Raw genomic sequence first — 23,317 nt, 5'->3', positions numbered from 1 at the left:
TTAAAATAAAGTGGTGATCCTAACTGACCTATGACAGGGAATTTTTACTAGGATTAAATGTCAGGAATTGTGAATAACTGAATTTAAATGTATTTGTCTAAGGTGTATGTAAACTTCCGACTTCAACTGTAGCTCCATTGTCTTTTATACATACTTTTTATCTGGTTTTAGTTGTTTAAAGTGATACCCTAGAATTTTTGCAATGCGGCCTTCATCTTTTTTAACGGAGTCATATACAATTTTTGTCTCTGCATCCAGCATGAAGAAAGTTAGAAGTAGTTTCACTAGCCAATGCTAACTAGTGTTAGTGCAATGTCTGGAAGTCTATTGTATCTACTAGCATGCTATGGTATCTACTAGTTAGCAACTTCAAACTGTACGCAGAGACAAAATAACTGCAAGAAACTGGTAAATTATTTTTCTGAACAGCATGATGTTAACGGTTCATTTATATGCTTTGTCTAAATCTGGCTTCTCTATTGCCTTCTCACTGCTATCTGCATGATCAATCATAGACAGCACATCTCAGCATGGAGCACAGTTCACAATGCATGTATCTCATGGTAACTTTTTTTCTTTTGACAAAACAGTTATTGTAAAGATATATTTTTTTATTGCAGTGCAGAGTTTTAAAAACAGCCTATTACTTGAATATAGCTGCTTTAAATCAGTGCGTGTGCAATTGCGGGACACAACAAAAAAGAAACCAATCCAAGCATCACACAGTTCTGCTCCCTTAATGTCTCACTCACTCACTCAATTGCGTTCTGACAGCTCCCTCTACACACGCGTGCTGTGTGCACCTACAGAAATAAATGCCTATAAAAACGTCTCTAACTGATGGGATACACAAGCTCCATTCCTTGACAAATTGAGTTTTATCTCAAATTCAAAATGGACTGGTTAACTGAAGTAGGAAAATGTGTTCCGACAATGAGTTGCCGTTTTGGAATAATTATGTAATTTTTGCTTAGGCTACTTTGCGGTTGACACTAATTACCACAGCCAGTAAGTCAATATTGGCTGTATTGTAAAAATGTATGAAAGTAAACATGTGCTTTTTTGTCTTAATTTAAGTTTAGTGTGAGGCATAAGAGTAAACAGTACTGCGAGGAGCACGTTTTTACATACAGTCATTTGGAATAGCCTTCCCTTGGAGATCAAGCAAATAAAAAGTAAAAATAGCTTTAAAAAGCAGGCAAAGTTTTTCATTCGGACAAGGTTATCTAAGTAAGGAAACCACTCCATTGCCCCTTGTGCCCCCTACTGCTGGTCAGGTGTATTTATTTGAAGGATCGGTATGATGTGCGATTACTAGATTGTTTTAATGTGAAATGATTATGGTTGATTTTTAAGGTTAGGGAGAAGTGCAGTGAATAGTTCCACTTTTTAGGATGTTAATGTAATGAATGTATTTATGGTTGTTTGTAATTTTGTCTTGTCTTTTAATCATTATGTGTTAGCTATTTTTACCTTCGAGGACCACTTTGGAGATAAGCGTTTTAATGAATACTTTCAAGTTATATCCTCTTGGTCCACATTGTGCATTTTGTTGTATATATCTGTTGCCCAAAATTAATTAAATATAAAAAAGGTTAGCAATGTGGTTAAGTTTAAAATCTGATTTTATGAAGAAAAATTGTAGAAACAGGCAGCGTTTATGAATTTGTGGCTGTGGTAACTAACGTTAGTGACGACCCCACTTTAGGAACTGCTAGTGTCATTTAGAATTTGTTAGCCTAGGCTATTACCCCCCCTAAACAAAGACAGGTTCCACACTGAAACTATGCAAAAAAACATTAGTTTGATGAAGACAGAGCGTATTTTCATGAGAATCATTAAGCCTTGGCCTACTCACCAGACAGATGTCCTAGCCATAACTCATCCAGATGAAGTGTTCAATGTAGAATAGTTCATCCATTTAGAAAATTCCAAGGACAGGCATAATGAACTCAATAGAGCATATGTATATCCTGTATATATTCCTCTTTCTCAGTTGTGCACTTGGGCATCCCACTCTTTCTATTCTGGTTAGGGCCAGTTTGCGCTGTTCTGTGAAGGGAGTAGTACACAGCGTTGTACGAGATCTTCAGTTTCTTGGCAATTTCTCACATGGAATAGCCTTCATTTCTCAGAACAAGAATAGACTGATGAGTTTCAGAAGAAAGTTATTTGTTTCTGGCCATTTTGAGCCTGTAATCAAACCCACAAATGCTGATTCTCCAGATACTCAACTTGTCTAAAGAAGGACAGTTTTATTGCTTATTTAATCAAGACAACAGTTTTCAGCTGTGCTAGCATAATTGCAAAAGGGTTTTCTAATGATTAATTAGCCTTTTAAAATTATAAACTTATAAAATTATAAACTTGGATTAGCTAACACAACATACCATTGGAACACAGGAGTGATGGTTGCTGATAATATTTTTTTAATGGAATATCTACATAGGTGTACACCTATGTAGATATTCCATTAAAAAAATATTATATTTCCAGCTACAATAGTCATTTACAACATTAACCATGTCTACACTGTATTTCTGATGTTATTTTAATGGACAAAAAATGTGCTTTTCTTTCAAAAACAAGGACATTTGTAAGTGACCCCACACTATTGAACAGTTGTTTATGTCACTGCGAAGTGTAAGGGGAGACCTCGAAAATTCTATCCCTTTGGCCGCTGATATTATAAGTGCCCATCCAAGAAGGCTCAAGGTCATTGGCCAGAAATAAAATGTAAAATCACGTTATATGTACAATAGCTTTGATTGGACTGATCATGTCAACATCATACTTTCAAAATATTAGCCAGCAGTCATCATGAATAAGTTGACAATCTACTGGCAAGTCCTTTTCAATCCTTGTCGTATGAAGAGAAATTATAGATAAAAACCTATCGGTGCTCATCGGCCATTGGACATAAACAGTACACAACAAGTTGGAAATCGCGAATTCAACAATGAGTGGTTTGGGAGGAAGTGAGCACAGCACAACAACGTGGGTCCAAAAATGTATTGTATGCAATATGCCAGAGAGATATGTATACTGTAGCTAAGAAAGTAATAACTTTACTAAGTGTATGTTGTTTAGTAAGCTGTGCCTCACACTATTCATTTGTTCCCTTTTCCCCTCTTAATTAGCCAATAGCCTGTTTTAGAGACATGTCATTGAATATTGTAAGAGCATTCATTGTCTGCTTATTGGGGCGGCAGGGTAGCCTACTGGTTAGAGTGTTGGACTAGTAACCGGAAGGTTGCAAGTTCAAATCCCCGAGCTGACAATGTACAAATCTGTCGTTCTGCCCCTGAAAAGGCAGTTAACCCACTGTTCCTAGGCCGCCATTGAAAATAAGAATTTGTTCTTAACTGACTTGCCTGGTTAAATAAAGGTAATTTATAAAATGTATAAAAAAATATGCCCCCGTTATTTATCCCACGGTTCTGACTTGGTGTACAGGGAGAATACTGTAAGAACGGAACATATTCTGAATTCTCCCGCTGTATGTTTCAAGAGTGCTGAACAAATAGTTATATTGACAATGTCGGTCCTAGCTTGCTCAATGCTTTAATCGAAATTACGGATTGCCTCTTATCCGTTCGTCGTTCCCTTATGCCATAGTTTGTACATCTCAATTCCCAGTAGAAACCACATTTGTTTAACAAGTCAGTCATATCAGCTATGTTTATTTTAAAGGCAGTAAATGAGGCTGAATTAACTGTTTTGCTGCCAGACAAGGCTCTGCTGATAGCCAGGTGTAACAGTGGTAAGGTCTGCTATTGGGACTCTGCTGTTGGGACAGCTTTATGTAGGCACCGTTTGTCACCGTTATAGTGCAATTATTGTATTGTTTAGTTTTGTGTAGTGGCTTTGCTGGTATGCATAGTAGTTTTTTAAAGTTTGTCCCACCAAGATTTACATGCTAAAATTGCCACTGAGCAAGTGCCCCACTGATGAGGTGACTTCCTTTTTGAAGATTGGGTTCCACGATATAATATAACCACTTGATATTACAGTTTCAATAAATTCATCTTAAATTGCACTTGTTTTTTTACTGACTGACTATATGAGGCAATTTAGCTATTAGGATTTATCTGTAATGGTTATACATTTTTCATTGGTGCACACTGATGGCATATGGATAAATGTGCACATTTCTTTCCAGTACTACTCTTGTTCTAAAATAGTTTTTTTTTTTAAGTATATATATTTATTTTCAGTCGAGTACTTGAGTACTTGACAACAAAAAAATCATGCAAGTACTCTGAACAGTCAAAAAAGGTCAAATGCCCATCCCTATTCTCTCTCTCCATCAATTCCATTCAAATGTAACCCAAAATCGATAATCCTGTTCAAGATATATAATCCTGTTCAAGATATATATATATATATATATATATATATATATATATATATATATATATATATATATATATATATATATATATATATATATATATATATGAGATGTCCTACCTCTTTCGGGTAATAGATTCAATGCAGTATTAGCCTTATATTTAGCTAATGAATGATGGTTTATGCATAAGCTTCTACCTTCTAATTCCCAGGAAAGGCTGGACATTTTGTTTTTGTATTTCTTATATGAATATACTGTTGGAAGATCAAGTTCTTGTTTGCTGAATGTTAAGTACAGCAGCCAGTAAAACTCAAGGGGAGTTTGAAAGAAGAGCGAACTCGCAATGGCTCTTGGCTATAGCAGTTATTTGTTCAGACCATAAATATTCAATCTTGGTAAAGATTGAAAGGTATATATGTGTCAGCCTACTAATGATACAAATGTAAAATAGGCCCTATTATATTTTAGCCCCCAGTTAATTTGTAGGCCTTATGTCCTGCACCAGGATTGCATGTTCCCTCCCAGCTTTATGGTTTGAATGTGTAATCACAGTCCACATTTTTTTTTCACCTTATCTAATGAAAATAAAAATGTGTTCTTGACAGCCTAGGAACAGTGGGGTAACTGCCTTGTTCAGGGGCAGAACGACAGATTTTTACCTTGTCAGCTCGGGGATTCAATCTTACAACCTTTCGGTTACAAGTCCAACGCTTTAACCACTAGGCTACCTGCCGCCCCCGAACAAAATGCAGTACAGTAATACAGTCCACACTCAAAAAGATTAGACTACTGGAGCTAGTTTAATTTGTTTACCCAAGAGCTACTACATATATTTGATTTTATGTCATGTGTGGTAGCCTATAAAGTGTGTTCAGTCTCTTTGCCTTTTTCAACATTTTGTTACTGCCTTATTCTGAAATTGATTAAATTGTCCCGAAGCCACTTGTGCTTAGGGTCATTGTCCTTTTGGAGGATCTCTCTGTGATTTGTGCCATTCATCTTTCCCTTGATCCTGACTAGTCTCCCAGTCTCAGCCGCTGGGAGACCATGATTTTACCCGTATTTTACCAGGTAAGTTGACTGAGAACATATTCTCATTTACAGCAACGATCTGGGGAACAGTTACAGGGGAGAGGAGCTGAATCGGCCAATTTGTAAACAGGATGATTAGGTGGCCATGATGGTATGAAGGCCAGATTGGGAATTTAGCCAGGACACCGGTCTTAACACCACTACTCCATCCATTTAACCTCCCATCTGAAAGACAGCACCCTACAGAGGGCAATGTCCCCAATCACTACCCTGGGGCATTGGGATATTTTTGGGGGACCAGAGGAAAGGGTGCCTCCTACTGGCCCTGCAATACCACTTCCAGCCGCATCAGGTCTCCCATCCAGGGACTGACCAGGGCTAACCCTGCTTAGCTTCAGAAGCAAGCCAGCAGTAGGACGCAGGGTGGTATGCTGCTGGCACATGCTTCACCGTAAAGATGGTGCCAGGTTTCCTCCAGACGTGATGCTTGGCATTCAGGGCAAATAGTTCAATCTTGGTTTCATCAGACCAGAGAATCTTGTTTCTCAAGGTCATGGAGGTCTTTAGGTGCATTTTTAACTCCAATCGGGCTCTCATGTGCCTTTTACTGAGGAGTGGCTTCCGTCTGACTACTACCATAAAGGCCTGCTTCGTGGAGTCCTGCAGAGATGGTTGTCCTTCTGGAAGGTTCTCCCATCTCTACAGAGGAACTCTAGAGCTCTGTCAGAGTGACTCGGGTTCTTGGTCACCTCCCAGACCAATGCGCTTATCCTTTCAATGCTGCAGAAATGTTTTGGTACCCTTCCCAAGATCTGTGCCTCGACACAATCCTGTCTCTGAGCTCTATGGACAATTCCTTCGACCTCATGGTTGGGTTTTGCTCTGACATGCACTGTCAGCTGTGGGACCTTTTTATATTGACGTGTGCCTTTCCAAATCATGTCCAACCAATTTGAATTTACCACATGTGAACTCCAAGTTGTAGAAACATCTCAAGGATGATCAATGGAAACAGGATTCACCTGAGCTCAATTTCGAGTCTCAGAGCAAAGGGTCTGAATACTTATGTAAGTTTTTTAAATATATTTTTTTATATACATTTGAAACTTTTTTTTGTCATTTTGGAGTCTATAAGCAACACAATTTGGAAAAGGGGAAGGGGCCTGAATTGTTTCCGAATGCACTGTATATTATAGGCTACCAGCACAATCATTTGGGCTCGGGCTCATAAAATGTCTTTAATGTATGGCTCATCAGGATCAGGTAGCATGAGGCTTGAATGTCATGCCGATCAAAGCTCAAATCAAATGGTGACATGTGCTTTATAAGTTTTAGAATAACTCTTCTGGAAGATAAGTGTTTTTTTCTTGAGATGGAACATTTTGTAAAATACCATTTAAAATATGAAATGCTAGTATGTGTTAGAGAGAGAGGATGACCATTGGAGTATAGCTGGTCGATAGGATTTAAGTCTGGGCTGGATCAAAAAACATCTCCCTGGCTCTAATCTAAAAGGGTCACTCACACCTCTCTGACGCCACAGAGTGCAAACATTGCCAGGGTCGATTCAGGATGACCCTCATCCTGAAAGCAAAATCTGTTACTGCTTTGTCGAGACATTGATCAACTTGACTCAAAATGTCGACAAACTAAGTGTGCTAAGGTATTGATGGTGGGTGGTGTCATAGGTTTGACATTATGGTTGTATCCTAACAGCTGGAGCAGGAGCTTTGTGTATAAGTCTCAGGACTTACTAAGACTACAAATATTTGTTTACAACTGTTGGTCGATAAATATTTCATTTGATATTCTATTTTCTTGTCTTTTATGTGAGCCAGACAATGAGCGCTGAATTACAAGCACTGAAATTATTATACCGTGGCAGATAGCCATGTGGGAGGTAAAGCATATTATTGAACTTTTCAAAGGATTCAGAATTAACTTATCCTTTGTAAGTCTTGTGTTGTATGGTTGTAAATTCCTTATCCAGATTCTGGGGGTTGAGTTTTCTTTTGTTTTGATGTGACAATCATACTGTAGGCAAGTGGGAGTTCTTTTGTCCAGCAATTGGATATGACAGCCTTTGCTGGCTGTGTTGCATCTCCAAACTACCACCTAACCGCAATTTCACACAGTCACAAATGAAATGCTATAGTTTGATGAATTTTGTAGACGTCACCTCAATCGAATCGTACGGTGACAGAGTACTAGGCCATACACAGTTGATTTACTGTTTAGTGGATTTCATTTTTTTGTGGTGAGCAAGCAAATACACCTATCAGCCATACCCAAAGATGTTAGACTTTTGGTATAACGGGACCACAGTTTTTCATTTTGCAGAGGCATATTCTGCAATTATTATTATTATTATTTTTATACAATTGATGACCTCGCTGAAATATATATCATTCTACTAAAGTAATCAGACCTATTCTTAATGAACTGCTTAAGTTCCTATTCAGCTTGAATTATACATTTAACAACATCTCCAACTACCATACAAATATTTTTAGACAGCTGAAGAACGCGCACAAATTTTCTTCTTTCGAATGTTTAGTCATATTTTTCTTACCTTAGTCGTGTTTACTTTGCAGGTTGACTAGTATCTATTGAGTTGCAATATCTCCTAAATTGAATGCCCAACTTGAAGTATCTACAAAACAAGTTTTGCAACCACATAATCCAAAACAAAGTATTTTTTCCCAAAAAATTTGCCGCCTGTTCGCGATTTCACAAATTATTATTACATGATTCGATCCACTGCGATTGAACCGAATTCCAACTACTACAATGGCTAAGTTTGGGAAACCCTTATTTAGCAGATGCTTTTATCCACAGCGACCTAGTCAGTGCAATCCATAAATAAATAAATGGAGATTTTAAAAAAAAAACTGTTTTGTGTAAATTGACTGTCGTGTGTGTCAGATCGGGATAACAGCTTCTGCTTTGCCAGTAATTTAATGTAAATATCTGATAACACGGTGGCTTCAGGTAACTACTCCGTCTCCTTTTAATATGCAATTATTCCACTCACTAACTGTTCCTTGCCACTTACATTTCAATCATTTGTTTAATTTTGCAGCCTCCTCTTGTCCTATCTTATGATAATGATGTTGGATGACTAGTTTATTTTCTGTCACTGAATGTAAATCAGTGTTCCTGTTTGAAGAGGCTAGAGAGGTGTTGGTCTGAGTGGGGTACCACTCCCCCTTCATTTTCTTTTAAAAGTGAGCATTTAGCAACAAAAGATTAATCGAAATCTATTTTTATTTGTCACATGCTTCGTAAACAACAGGTGTGCTGTAGACCAACAGTGAAATACTTACTTATTCAGTCCAGCCGTCACTATTTCTTTCACTGTAAAAAAAAGGGGGGGGTTGTTTATCAATGGGTTTGTGTTAGTCTCTAAGCCATTGAAAGAAATCTTATTGGCCTTTTGGTCCTCCTGTTTTTGGTCATAGGATTATCACCTACTTGGTCAAGTTTAAAAGGACTTTTGCAAGTATTTTAATAAGTAAAGTACGCATTTTGGAATTATATCCTCTACTTAGCATGCATAAGTTGCGTGGTCAGTTTCATGGAAGTGTGCCATGATCATTTGTATTTTGTTTGACCTGGTAAATTGGCATGCCAATCTTCCAGACATATGTGTGGAACTACAAGGATTGTACAGCATTTACAATGAAACTAAAGTGAATGAATTACTGCTTTGCTGATTCAATGTGGCCAAACAGCTAAAGAGAGTATCCGTTCTTAATAAGATACTCAATTGCAGCATTTATACTGTTGCTTTTGTTTGTTTGAGATCTCAAGAGGGAGATAGAAGTTTCCCAGTTGGGAACGTCCTCAAGTCACAGAATACATCAAAAATACAGGCTGAGTTCAATCAAATCAACCCACATTCCACCACAGAACCAGAAATGTACAAAACTGCAAGTTTCTTCGAACGACACTGATATACCTCATAGATGGATGACACTGTTAAAGTATTAATGGAGGGGGAAAAATCCCCTGCCTGACCCTAGCACCATGAAGCATTGCAACTAGCTACATACAGTAAGAATTGTGTCTTTCCTTGCTCCTCGGGGACACTCTTTGGCTTCCCTGACACGTCCATGTTTTTATCTCCTCTGGAACGGAGGTGGGGTGACACCCATTGGTAAGTAATCACGAACGAGGTGTCGAGCAGAACGGAATTCGAACTGACACAAGCCTCACTTGTGATAAGAGATCTTTAATATGATGCCGGACGCCTACTTCAATCGGTTGCCATGACAATCAAGCCTGACACTAATATCAAGGAGATTAAGGGTAGGGGTGTCCAATAGTGCGTGTTACACAGCAAGGTTATTAAAGTATTAAAATGTTATTAAACGCATGACTGGAAATAGGAAAGTATCCGAGACAAGTTTGTCTGTTGGCTTAAGATGTAGTCCTCCAAAAGTGTCTAAATGTCATTTGTATAATTGTTTGGCTCTACTTTTCATGCACCTTGTTCAGACTGTTCTGTGAGGTGGCATCAGAACAGTTTTTCTTTAGTCTATTGTCTGTTTTTAAGATTTGCAGTTTGAGGCTTCTTTCAATATGGTTGTTTTCTCTTAGCCATTGATGCAAGCAATAATTTCAATGTTAATATGGAAACAGCAATGCATGTTTAGACTTGAGGGTAGAAATTTTGTACCAAAGGAGTAGCTGTACATTACTATGGCAAAACGACAGCATATGTACAACCAGCTATTGACAGACATTTTGTCAAGAGTATGAAAAAGCTACTCATTCTACAAAATAAAGCTTATTGGCCGACTTTTACTCCGGCCGGCTCGATCACAAATCGAACAGATGTTTCACCAGATGTATACATTTTCCGGTTGGCATTTCTACTCACCACAAAATATGGTGATGAGAGGAAGCCCAGTGGCCGGTAGTGGGAGAAGATGGAGAGAGATGTATTTTGTCTGCTTATTTTTTCATCAATGAAGCATTTGATCTCTGCCTTGGCTCTCTTGACTTTATCCTTTGCCAATGTTTTAATAAATTGCGTTGTTTAGGAGTGCAAGGGCGAATTGAGTTATTGCACATGTGCGCTTAAGAGTAGGCATTCCCTAATGAAAGTATGCTAATACACGCTAAAATGCGCCAATAGGATCGCTTGGCTCTGCCCACTAGGATTCATTTGCTCCCATTAGAAACGACAGGCTGTGGTCTATCTTTGTCTCGACTATCCATCCACAAGTTTGACGCTGAGTTTGAAGCTCCACTGCCCTCTTTATCTCAAGTTATATTCCCGTTCTCGTTTCCTTCCATTGGTATGGCCAACCCACTGTTCTCACCCTTTCAAAGAAAGACTCAAATAATGAATCGATGAAATGCTTTTTGCTAGGCATTGGGTGTTCAATGGGGAAACATCAAAGTAACTGAAATTCTGTATCCTCAGCTTTCTGAAGGAAGTGTAGTTTAGACAGCATAGTCCTTTCAGATCTGTTATTTAGTTAGCTAATTGGTTAGTTAGCTAATATTTGTTAGTCAGTGAGGAAGCTATTTCGTGAGATAACGTTAGTTAGTAAGCTAGTTAGCTCGCAAATAACTTGTGAGATGGCTAGCTTGCTAGGGAATGAGACTTGAGGTTGAACTGGAACCAGCCAGCTATATATACCCACAGATGTGTGCCCTCAATAATTCAACCTATATGAACTGTTGGAACCTATGAATAAATAAAACGTAGGATGACATGCAGACAACTGGGACGGCTTGAACGTCCAACATGTAACAAACTCTGGTGAATGTATCCTCAGGTGTTTAATAGATTGTAGTGCTTGACTTGGTCTGAAATAGGTGCCGGTACGGTTTATATTTAGGTGCAGGAGTAAAAGGCGCTTAAGCAGCAAGAGATTTTAGGTGCCGGCACGCCGCTCCGATGAGCTCCTGCCAAAGTCGAGCACTGATCGATTATATCTTTGCACTGAGCTGAGCTATCAAACGGTGGCTGGGCCTTGTCTTCCCCATCGGCTTTGCTTTCACCACGTTAGAGAAAATGTGTCTCTGTCCTCTCATTTTCAATCACTGCCCTCTCATTCCCTGCTTTCTAATATGTATTATTTGCAGAATTTTCTTATCTAGATCTTCTTTCACCCTCTCTTTCTTGTTCACGGTCTTTTCCCTCTCTCACTTCATGTCTCCCGGTCTCTCTCCCCTCCAAGATAGTAACCATGGTTACCACCTAACATACAGTAATAACATGATGTTACCACTGAAACATGACTGTCAAATAAAGCACTACCAGTGGGCTAGTTTAGCAAGAATTTTCCACCCTACATTTTTTTTAACACTTACTTCAGCAGATGTTGAGGTACAATCATTGTGCCTCGTGAAAAGGCATACAGTTAAAGTACCATCAAATCCCAAATAAATGGTTTTGCCCAACTCCTTCCCAATCCAATATCAATCTACACATACACTCTACAGATTACTACACATGGATAATCAATGAAGTCACTTTACCTCTCTCCATCCCATCTGCTCTCTCCAGCCAAACTTAAATCCCTGTCACTAGAATGGAATCGACTTTCCTGTCTCTCCAAATCAATGTCTGAAATACAAGCTTGGCCTTCGCTACTCACACCCAGCTTTGTGGTCATCTAGCTCACTTGGTATAGCATGGCGCTTGCAATGCCAGGGTAGTGGGTTCGATTCCTGGGACTACCCACACGTAAAATGTAGGCACCAATGACTGTAAGTCGCTTTGGATAAAAGTGTCTGCTAAATGGCGTTTTATTATTATAGCCCCCATTTTAGACCACTGAAGGCTTATTAGTCATTTGTTATTTCATTATTATCCCTTTCATACACAGCACTGGAAAGTCCATAGAGACGTGTTTTAGAATGTTAGGGGCACTCAACTCAACAAATGTGAGCATTTGAACCATAGATAATATTATCCAATCTAATGGCCTAGTACATGTGTAGTGTGTAGACTGGAGCAGGTCTTGGATCTTAGAGAGATGTTCTCTTCATTCCCTTCGTTAGTTCGTAGAGGGAGGAAGTACTGCAATTTCACAATAGGCCTATGTGTTTTTATGCCTGCCAAGTATTGGGTTCTTGGAAACCAAAGTAGGTGAGTGTTAGATGAGTGAAACCGACAGACAGACTGACACCGACAGCCAGACAGAGAAGAAGAAAAAGCAGGTAGAAAGACCAACGGGGAGGGCGAGCGGGAAAGAGAAAAGTGGAATATGTGGCTAGAAATGGTATGAGTGAGACAGTGAATAGGTGAGGGCGAACATAGACGCGACACACGAGGGGAGCAATGTGTGTTGTAGTGGAAGTTGAGGCCCGACGTGATGTTAAATATGTTCTTTGAACCTCTGCTCCAGGGTTGTCTGACGTGTAGTAGCAGTCAAAATGTTGGACACACCTACTTATTCAAGGGTTTTTCTTTATTTTGTACTATTTTCTACATTGTAGAATAATAGTGAAGACTTAAACTATGAAATAACACATATGGAAACATGTACAGTAGCAACCAACTATATTTTATTTTTGAGTTTCTTCAAAGTAGCCACCCCTTTCCTTGATGACAGATTTGCACACTCTTGGTTTTCCCTCAACCAGCTTCATGACGAAGTCACCGAGAATGCATTTCAATTAACAGGTGTTCCTGTTAATTTGTGGAATTGCTTTCCTCCTTAATGCGTTTGAGTTAATCAGCTGTGTTGTGACAATGTAGAGGCGGTATACAGAATATGGCTCTGTTTGGTAAAAGAGAACAGCTCAAATAAGCAAAGAAAAACAACAGCTTTACTTTTTCACGAAAGTCAGTCAATTTGGAAAATATCAAGAACTTTGAAAGTTTCTTCAAGTGCTCTCGCAAAAACCATCAAATGCTATGATGAAACTGTCTCTCATGAGGACCGCCACAGGAAAGGAAGACCCAGTTACCGCTGCTGAACAGTACATTCGAGTTAACTGCGCCTCAGATTGCAGCCCAAATAAATGCTTCACGGAGTTCAAGTAACAGACACATCTCAACATCAACTGTTCAGAGGAGACTGTGTGAATCAGGCCTTCATGGTCGAATTGCTGCAAAGAAAGCACTACTAAAGGACACCAATAATAAGAAGAGACAAGCTTGTGCCAAGAAACACAAGCAATGGACATTAGACTGTTGGAAAATCTGTCCTTTTGGTCTGATGAGTCCAAATTTGAGATTTTGGGTTCCAACTGTCATGTCTTTGTGAGACGCAGAATAGGTGAATAGAAGATCTCCGTATGTGTGGTTCCCACCGTGAAGCATGGAGGAGAATGTGTGGTGGGGTGGGGTGGGGTGCTTTGCTGTTGACACTGTCAATGGTTTACTTAGAATTCAAGGAACACTTAACCAGCATGGCTATCACATCATTCTGCAGTGATACGCCATCCCATCTGGTTTGTGCTTAGTCCCACTATCATTTGTTTTTCAACATGACATTGACCCAAAACCAACCTCCAGGCTGTATAAGGGCTATTTGATCAAGAAGGATAGTGATGTAGTGCTGCATCAGATGACCTGGCCTCCACAATCACCGACCTCAACCCAATAGAGATGGTTTGGCATGAGTTGGACCGCGGAGTGAAGGAAAAGCAACCAGCAAGGGCTCCGCATAGGTGGGAAGTCCTTCAAGACTTGGAAATGTAGTCCTCTTTTCTTTTTTTACTTACCTTTATTTAACTAGGCAAGTCAGTTAAGAACAAATTCTTATTTTCAATGTCGGCCTAGGAACAGTGGGTTAACTGCCTATTCAGGGGCAGAACGACAGATTTGTACCTTGTCAGCTCGGGGTTCGATCTTGCAACTTTTCGGTTACTAGTCGAACTCTCTAACCACTAGGCTACCTGTCACCACATGAAGCTGGTTGAGAGAATGTCTAGAGTGTGCAAAGCTGTCATCAAGGCAAAGGGTGTCTGTCTACTTTGAAAAATCTCAAATATAAAATATATTTTGATTTGTCTAAAAATTTGATGGTTACTACATGATTCCATGTGTGTTATTTCATAGTTTTGATGTCTTCACTATTATTCAACAATGTAGAAAATAGTAAAAAAATACAGGAAAACCCTTGAATGAGTCGGTCCAAACTTTTGACTGATACTGTATGTCCCCGTGGATGTCACTTCTCTCCATGTAGACATTCATGTGTTTGCACACATACAGTGCACTCAGAAAGTATTCAGACCCCTTGACTTTTCCTACATTTTGGTACATTACAGCCTTATTCTAAAATGTATTCAATTGTTTAGTTTTTTCTCATCAATCTACACACAATACCCCATAATGACAAAGAAACAGTTTTTTATTTTTTATTAATGACCCTAAATATAGCATTTGCATAAGTATTCAGACCCTTTACTCAGTACTTTGTTGAGGCACCTTTGGCAGTGATTACAGCCTCAAGTATTCTTGGGTATGACGCTATAAGCTTGGCACACCTGTATTTGGGGAGTTTCTCACATTCTTTTTTGCAGATCCTCTCAAATTCTGTCAGGTTGGATGGGGAGCATCGCTGCACAGATATTTTCTGGTCTCTCCTGAGATGTTCGCTCGGATTTAAGTCCGGGTTTTGGCTGGGCCACTCAAGGACATTCAGAGACTTGTCCCGAAACCGCTCTTCATTGTCTTGGCTGTGTATAGGATCATTGTCCTGTTGGGCGGGGAACCTTCGCCCCAGTCTGAGGCCCTGAGCACTCTGGAGCAGGTTTTCATCAAGGATCTCTCTGTACTTTTCTCCGTTCATCTTTCCCTCGATCCTGACTAGTTTCCTGGTCCCTGTCGCTGAAATACATCCCCACAGCAGGATGCTGCCACCACCATGTTTCACCGTAGGGATGGTGCCCTGTTTCCTCCAGATGTGACGCTTGGCATTCAGGCCAAAGAGTTCAATCTTGCTTTCATTATATCAGATACATTTTTTTCTCATGGTCAGTCCTTTAGGTGCCTTTTGGCAAACTCAAAGCTGACTGTCATGTGTCTTTTTACTGAAGAGTGGCTTCCGTCTGGCCACCTCCATGCAGGCCTGATTGGTGGAGTGCTGCACAGATGGTTGTCCTTCTGGAAGGTTCTCCCATCTCCACAGAGGAACTCTGGAGCTCTGTCACAGTGACCATCAGGTTCTTGGTCACCTCCCCGACCAAGGCCCTTCTCCCCTGATTGCTCTGTTTGGCAGGGCGGCCAGCTCTAGGAAGAGTCTTGGTGATTCCAAACGTCTTCCATTTAAGAATGATGGAGGCCACTGTTTTCTTGGGGACCTTCAATGCTGCAGATGTTTTTTGGTACCCTTCCCCAGTTCTGTGCCTCGACACAATCCTGTCTCGGAGCTCGACGGATAATTCCTTCGGCCTCATGGCTTGGTTTTTGCTCTGGCATGCACTGTCAACTGTGGGACCTTATATAGACAGGTGTGTGCCTTTCCAAATCATATCCAATCAATTGAATTTACCACAGGTGGACTCCAATCAAATTGTATACACATCTCAAAGATGATCAATGGAAACAGGATGCACCTGAGCTCAATTTCTAAATACTTATGTAAATAAAGTATTTCAATTAAATTTTTGATACATTTTCAAACATTTCTAAACCTGTTCTTTGCTTCGTCATCACCGGGTATTGTGTGTAGATTGAGATTTGTATTTGTTTAATCAATGTTTGAATAAGGCTGTAATGTAACAAAATGTGGAAAAAGTCAATGTGTCTGAATACTTTCCGAATGCTCTTGTACATGTTTTGCACACACATGGTGCCAATATCGTTTCTGTGACATAAAGCCACACATCGGGGTTTGCGTTAGGAAAATGTGGCACTGGATATTTGATCAGCAACATTTGAATTTACCGGACATTGGAGAAATCTGCCAGACCCATATGCATTGGGGTGCGTAAGCTGATTAGATCATCCACCCAAGGTGCTCAGAATGACAGAAATCACATTTAGATTATGGTAATTATTCATCCTGATGAAGACCGCTTATCTGTCAAAACGTTGGATATTCGGTTATTAAATTATTGCATCTGAGCTCCTAGAGTATGCTGCTCTCCTTTAATTTTTCAAGTGTTCTACTCCGCTAGCCAGCACCTCGCCTAAATAGGTGTGTGTTTTTTTTCCGCCTCTGAATTATCATTAACAGAACATCCAAGTCGAGGATGCAACAATGTGTGTTCCTTCTTACCAAATTCTGAGGACCATAATGGGAAAAAAGTCCCAGACATTGTGTGTTATCCTCAATGATTTTACGCATGTGGATTGTATAGCTTTTTTCAAGTTTTGTGTGATGCTTGTTTTTCTTAAATGGTCAAATTCATAAACGAAACGATGTGCACTCTGAATAGCTGTCCATTTACTTTTCCTCAGCCAACAAGACGAGTAACAAACAGCAACATCACTAGCCTATGTCAATCGACTATCCTAATCACTAGCCTATGTCAATCTCTATCCTAATTTACTATCCTATACTATCTATTAGTCAGCTTGTCAAGAAATAAATTGCCCAAATAGACTCTGGGACAAATCAAAAGTTATTGATCATATACACATGGTTAGCAGATGTTAATGTGAGCGTAGGGAAATGCTTGTGTTTCTAATTCCGAAAATACAGTAATATCTAACAAGTAATCTAACAATTTCTCAAAAACTACCTAATACACACAAATGTAAAGGGGTGAATTAGAATATGTACATGTAAATATATGGATGAGTAATGGCTGGGCAGCATAGGCAAGGTTCAATAGATGGTGTAAAATACAGTATACACATATGATATGAGTAATGTAGGATATTTAAGCATGATTAAAGTGGCATTATTTAAAGTGACTGGTGATCCATTTATTAAAGTGGCCAGTGATTGGGTCTCAATGTAGGCAGCAGCCTCTCTGAGTTAGTAATTGCTGTTTAGCAGTCTGATGGCCTTGAGATAGAAGCTGTACTTCAGTCTCTCGGTCCCAGCTTTGATGCACCTGTACTGACCTCGCCTTCTGGATGGTAGCGTTGGGAACAGGCAGTGGCTCGGGTGGTTGTTGTCCTTGATGATCTTTTTGGCCTTCCTGTGACATCGAGGGCTGTAGGTGTCATGGAGGGCAGGTAGTTTGCCCCCGGTTATGCGTTGTGCAGACCTCACCACCCTCTGGAGAGCCTTGCGGTTAAGGGCAGTGCAGTTGCCGTACCAGGCTGTGATACAGCCCTACAGGATGCTCTCGATTATGCATCTGTAAAAGTTTGTGGACCATTTGTCATGAGAATTTTGTTCTCGTGTTCATTAACCAATTCAATTGTAATTACTCAGTCTGCTATATCAGGATTTGTAAGATACTGATATAAATATAGACAGACAGAGGCCCAGTCTACAATAGTACAATAGTTCAATGTTTATTCGCGGGAATGTTCTGCTTATCATTTCCTGTACATTGGTCTATATACCTCACATTTCGTAATACATGTCCCTCTTCTCAGATACAATAGCAATATAGTTCACTTCTCATATTGTCTGCCACCTGTTAATCAATCTACTACAAGCTCAAGGTCTCTCCCCTCCCTGGGTAGGGACAGAATGTCCTGTAAGGAACACAGTATTCTAGCCGGTCTGACGATAGCTCCATTCGTTTCTGGACTTTCTGTTCTAATTATTGACTAAAACTACACACCTTATATTTAGTATTATGATTATAATAAGATTCATGCATTCATATAGTAACAGAGTAGTATTCTGTTTAGTTATAATTCTAAGCTAAATGTATACATAATTTAGTCATTATTCATAAAAATCCCATAACACCATTTCAGTTTGTCTGTGATGTGTACGCCAAGGAGCTTAACATTTTCCACTTTCTCCACTGCTGTCCCGTAGATTTGGATAGGGGTGCTCCCTCTGCTGTTTCCTGAAGTCCACGATCAACTCCTTTGATTTGTTGTCGTTGAGTGAGAGGTTGTTTTCCACACTCCGAGTGCCCTCACCTCCTCCCTGTAGGCTGTCTCATCGTTGTTGGTAATCAAGCCCACTACTGTTGTGTCGCCTGTAAACTTTATGATTGAGTTGGATGTGTGAGTGAACAGGGAGTACAGGAAGGGGCTGAGCACGCACCCTTGTGGGGCCCCAGTGTTGAGGGTCAGAGAAGTGGAGATGTTTCCTACCTTCACCCCCTGGGGGTGGTCCGTCGGGAAGTCCAGGACCCAATTGCACAGGGCGGGGTTGAGACACAGGGCCTCCAGTTTGATGATGAGCTCGGAGGGTACTATGGTGTTGAATGCTGAGCCGTAGTCAATTAACAGCATTCTTACATAGGTGTTCCTCTTGTCCAGATGGGATAGGGCAGTGTGATGGCAATTGCAATATTTACATCAATGAATAAAACCTTTATTTAGTTGGGCAAGTCCGTTAAGAACAAATTCTTATTTACAATGATGGCCTAGCAAAAAACCTCCATCGGGGACGGGTGCTGGGATTACAATTATAGGACAAAACACCTAAGACAACAGCACAGCATGGTAGCAGCACAGGGTACAAACATTATTTTATTGAAGCAATTGACATTTTAGTAGACGCTCTGATACGTATCAACTTAGTAGTGAGTGCATACATTTTCATATTTGTCCCCCGTGGGAATCAAACCCACAACCCTGGTATTGCAAGTGCCATGCTCTACCAGCTGAGCCACGCGGTAACACACACAATTCTCAAAGGGACCATTGATCCACCTGTTTGATACCGGACACTGTGGATGATCCAGAAGAAACGGTCTCTTATTGTGTCCCAGTGTAGAGATGTTCTGTGTGTTAACTCTGTTGTTGTTGTGTTCCAGTGTATCTTAAATGGTTGTTGTTCATATTCTTGTTTTTGTTGTTGTTTTGCAGTTTATTGCGAATGTGTGTTGTTGTAGTTCGTCTTTTAATGTGAGTTTTTGTGTTCTAGTGTGGTCCAGGAGAAGTTCTGTGGCATCATCAACATCTGTGTGGAGGCGCTGCATGACGTGATGACAGAAGACTCTGACACAGCAACCCTCAAAGAGTACGTCTGGCCTGAACGCAACCACAACACGACCAAAGCACAACCACATTCTGACCATCGCTTGCCCATAGCATGACCACAACGACAGTTAGTAGAACTGATGACAGAAATGGAAGTACATATGATACAACATGGATTTAGTCTGATCATTTAAACTGTGTGAATGTGAGAAACAGAAATCAAGAACCACGGTGTCTGTGGTTAGAATCTGAGGGCACCTTCATGAAATAAGAATCGGAGGTAGGAATCTGAACGACATCAAACCCAAAAGCCTAAAGAGAAAGTTTGATCAAGTAATGTAATCCCATAAGGAGTAGGTGTGCTGGTTCAACATAACATCTCTCTGTGGCTGTGCCAATCTGGGGATTTAATGGTGCGTGAAATGGCACAGGGAACAATGGTGCACGGCGTAATAGTGTTTACCCCCAGACATATGATAGCAGCCCTAGCGCTACCGATCCCCGCCCAGACAGCGAACTGGCATGCGGAGTTCACACTTCAACTCCTCAAGTTATTTTGGCTGTTGTTGAAAGTTGTTAGGAATCAGCTCTGCGCATCCTAGCAAATGGAAGTTTCTTGCTTGTATTGTTTTTTGCGATTGCAATCAACGGACACACTGGTGGAAATAAAAAGTTGACGCAAATAGTGAGGGATTACTGGGTAGTTAGTCACCACCATGCTTGTTTATTTGTATGCCTGAGTGCGTATCCATGTGTGGGTCATTCTCACAAAACTGACATTTGACCCACAAAATCGTGTCATTTTTCACGACATTTCCTCTTGGATCACTGAGATTAGATCTGTACTTATCTGTTTCATAAATATTATTATGTTTTTTATCAGATATTATGCATTTTACCACAATTTCCACAAAGTTCTCATTACCGTAACGATCCAAAAAAGTTATCAATTTCAAATATATGTTTTACGTTGCTCCACTAATTAAAGCCTGAGTTAAACAACATTTCAAACATTCATGCATTTTAGGTTTTTCTAATTTAACATTTTATATAAAAAAAAAAATACCAGAGAATTTAATCCGGATGTATTTTGGTAATGACAATTTGGGGTGAACATTTTAAGGTTTCGGGATAAAATGTATTTAAAATAAGACACTTTGCCAAAAACGAAACATCTTAGTCCTCAGACTGATAGTTGATATTTGCAGATGCATCATGGTTTTGTAGCTCAATTTGCTATATGTTTGAAACTGGTTTCATGAGAATCACCTGTATAAATATGTATGTGAATGCATGTGTGAATGTTTGTGTATGCAGCGATATATGGTGTGTATGATATACGAGAGTGATGCCGCAGTGTCGTCAGTGCATCATAGGTTTTAGATGATGTCATGCCCTAAGGTTCTCTCCCCTCGAAGACTCTTCATCACAGTCACCAGGTCTATGATACATTCGCTACTGCGTTATCAATCACACGGCTGCATGATTCATGGGCCTATCGTTGGGCCATATGTGTAGGCGCATTGTACATGTGTCTGTCTGTGTGTGGCGCGCTTGCATGTATGTGTGCGTGCGTAGGGTGCATGTATGTGTTGGTACATGTCTGTCTGTCCACGTGTAAACTATGTGTGTGTGTTTCTCTCTGCTAGCTGTATGTTGATGAGCCATTTCGAGGAACCCAAGCTGACTGACGATGAGGAGCCTCCCACAGAACAGGACAAGAGGAAGAAACTGGTGAGTCTACACACAGACACAGAGGACAGTGTGTCCTGTTAAATCACAACCACAGCATTTTCTCCCCACTGCAGAGCGTGTTGTAATTTGGTTTTGTTTCAAACCAACTTTCTGAGCCATGTTTCTCTCTTTACGTGTGTCCGGCCTGGTGGGTGTCTGTGGACAATCATGGTTCCTCTGCAGGCTCCACAGGTGGTTCACAGTGGGTAAAATAATAACGCTATATATTAAAGTATGACTTTACTCTACCAACCGCCCGCTTACCCTCCTAAACAGGTTGGATAAGTTGGTGTGTTGGTGCACATCTACGCACAGGGGTGTGTGGGAATGTGTGTATACGTGTGCGTGCGTGCGCGCATGGTTTTGTTAGCATGTTTGTTTGTGTCGGCACTGTGGCGGTGTCCCACAGCACTTATCACCTCAGCCCAGACCCCTGATGTTTCCCCTGAGGGTAAGACAGCAGAGCACAAAGCGACAGCACTATAACACACACACAGCTGGCACTGCTTGTTCCAGCGCAGCTCCCTTGAAGAATGGTCGCTGTGTTCAGTCTGACTCTTTCTCTCTCCGTTTCTCTCTTTCCTCCCCTCTCGGACTTCTCTTTCTCCCTCTCTCGCTCTCTCTCACACATTGTTGATCTGCTTGCTAGCCAGCAAGGGGAGAGCATAGTCGTTTTTTAAGTGTGGAAGAGCGCTAAATGTTCTGCCTTAGATCCCCAGTCCAACACGGAGATATCTCACACCTGCACAGCCGCTGTGTGCACTCAAGCGCTGTTTCTAGCAGGTGGGTTTGCTTCAGTGGTTGTGTGATCTGGGACACAGCACCCTACCACCAGTGTGACAGTAATAGAATGGAACATGGCCCAGTCAGAGCACTCTTAGAGTCTAGAGTGTAGCAAAACACACACACTCCTGCTCACATCTCTAGTGCTGCTCGTCGCAGGGCGGAACCCTGTCCCTGGCCTCCATTAAAGAGACAGATTAACTGAGCCTATGTGCCGCCCTGCATACCGTTCTCAGAAGGGCATTGAAATAAGCAGCAAAACCATGTTGTTGTTTTTAAAGTCCACTTGTTTTTAACCTTCACTTTACCTTTCATGTTGCGCTTATCATATTTAGTCTCCTCGGGAGAAAATCGTCACAGGCATTTCAGCTATCCAGAAGCTTGTAAAGGTTGTTCTGTGGCGCTTACCATAGCGTTAGACAAGGGTCCCACTTCAATGGGAGCTGTTTAAAAGCAGCAGACATACTTCAACAGGGGGACAATGACTAAACCTCTGAGGTAGAATGGACAAACTGCACTAAACTGTCTAGACTGACACCAGTCTAACACTAGACACTTGCTCCTCAATCACTATTTCGATTAAATATTTTAAACATTGATGTTTCCAGACCTCATCAGACTGCACAATCAACACATTAGCATGCCAGTGAGTGTCTCACCTGCACAATTGAATAACGTTGTGTGGCTGTGTGTGTGCATGAAAGCGTACCCTGTTTGTGTCCTCTGTGTGTCACCTGGCAAAATTGTATGCAACATACTCTGTGAGGTAGCATTTGGCCTGTGTGTGTGTGTAACAGTGTACCTGTTTCTAAGTGGCATGTTTATGTGCTGCTAGAGTGTCCCGTCAACAGTGACCTTTGGCTAAGTGACGTCTGGGGCTCCCTGTGACCACTCCATAAGCCACGGCGCCTGGTTGTACTACAAGTGTAGCTTCACTTATTAATGGTTAAGGTCTCGGATCTCCATTCGGGGACGTTCAGATGTCTTGTAAAATGGAGGCTTTAACAAGAGCATGTGAAGATGTGGTTTAGTTTGTCTGCAAGCGGTTAGGTGTTGTAGTGTCTGGAGGTGCTGCTGTTACGTTTCCTTTTCTCCTACTCCTTCTCCTCCTCTCCTCCTCTTTCTCTTCTAGCTGTAGTCTTTCTCTGAACCGGCCTGAAGCTAAATGAATAAACACCATTTTGCACCATCCATCCAACCACTGAACAAGCCCATAGGTGTGGAAAGTTAATTTTTTTGAAGCTGCTAACAACTCTGAACTCTATTATTGCCGTAGAAGTGCCAACTCGTTAAATCAGTGGGCCTAGGATGGAAATGATCCTATCCTGAGACGCAACACTGCCTGGCTTTGTCAATCACGAATGGATGTCAGTAGGAGACTTTTGTGTAAGTCAGGTTACATGCACAAATTTCATGCCGGGGTTCGG

The 23,317-nt window shown here is 40.7% G+C and overlaps 1 protein-coding gene across 3 annotated transcripts in view; it reads left to right on the top strand.

Annotated features, from left to right (window-relative positions):
* Window positions 1–23,317, top strand: part of ipo11 (importin 11) — a 240,221-nt gene that overhangs the window by 171,877 nt on the left and 45,027 nt on the right. For all 3 annotated transcript variants that reach the window (XM_064972628.1, XM_064972627.1, XM_064972629.1), the window contains exons 27-28: window positions 19,318–19,413; window positions 21,023–21,107. In XM_064972628.1, the coding sequence (XP_064828700.1) occupies window positions 19,318–19,413; window positions 21,023–21,107 (181 nt within the window). The remainder of the gene's footprint in view (window positions 1–19,317; window positions 19,414–21,022; window positions 21,108–23,317) is intronic.

This window comes from Oncorhynchus masou, chromosome 1 (genome assembly GCF_036934945.1).
Source record: "Oncorhynchus masou masou isolate Uvic2021 chromosome 1, UVic_Omas_1.1, whole genome shotgun sequence".
NCBI classification, from domain to species: domain Eukaryota; kingdom Metazoa; phylum Chordata; class Actinopteri; order Salmoniformes; family Salmonidae; genus Oncorhynchus; species Oncorhynchus masou.
This window is presented reverse-complemented; position numbering and strand designations above follow the sequence as displayed.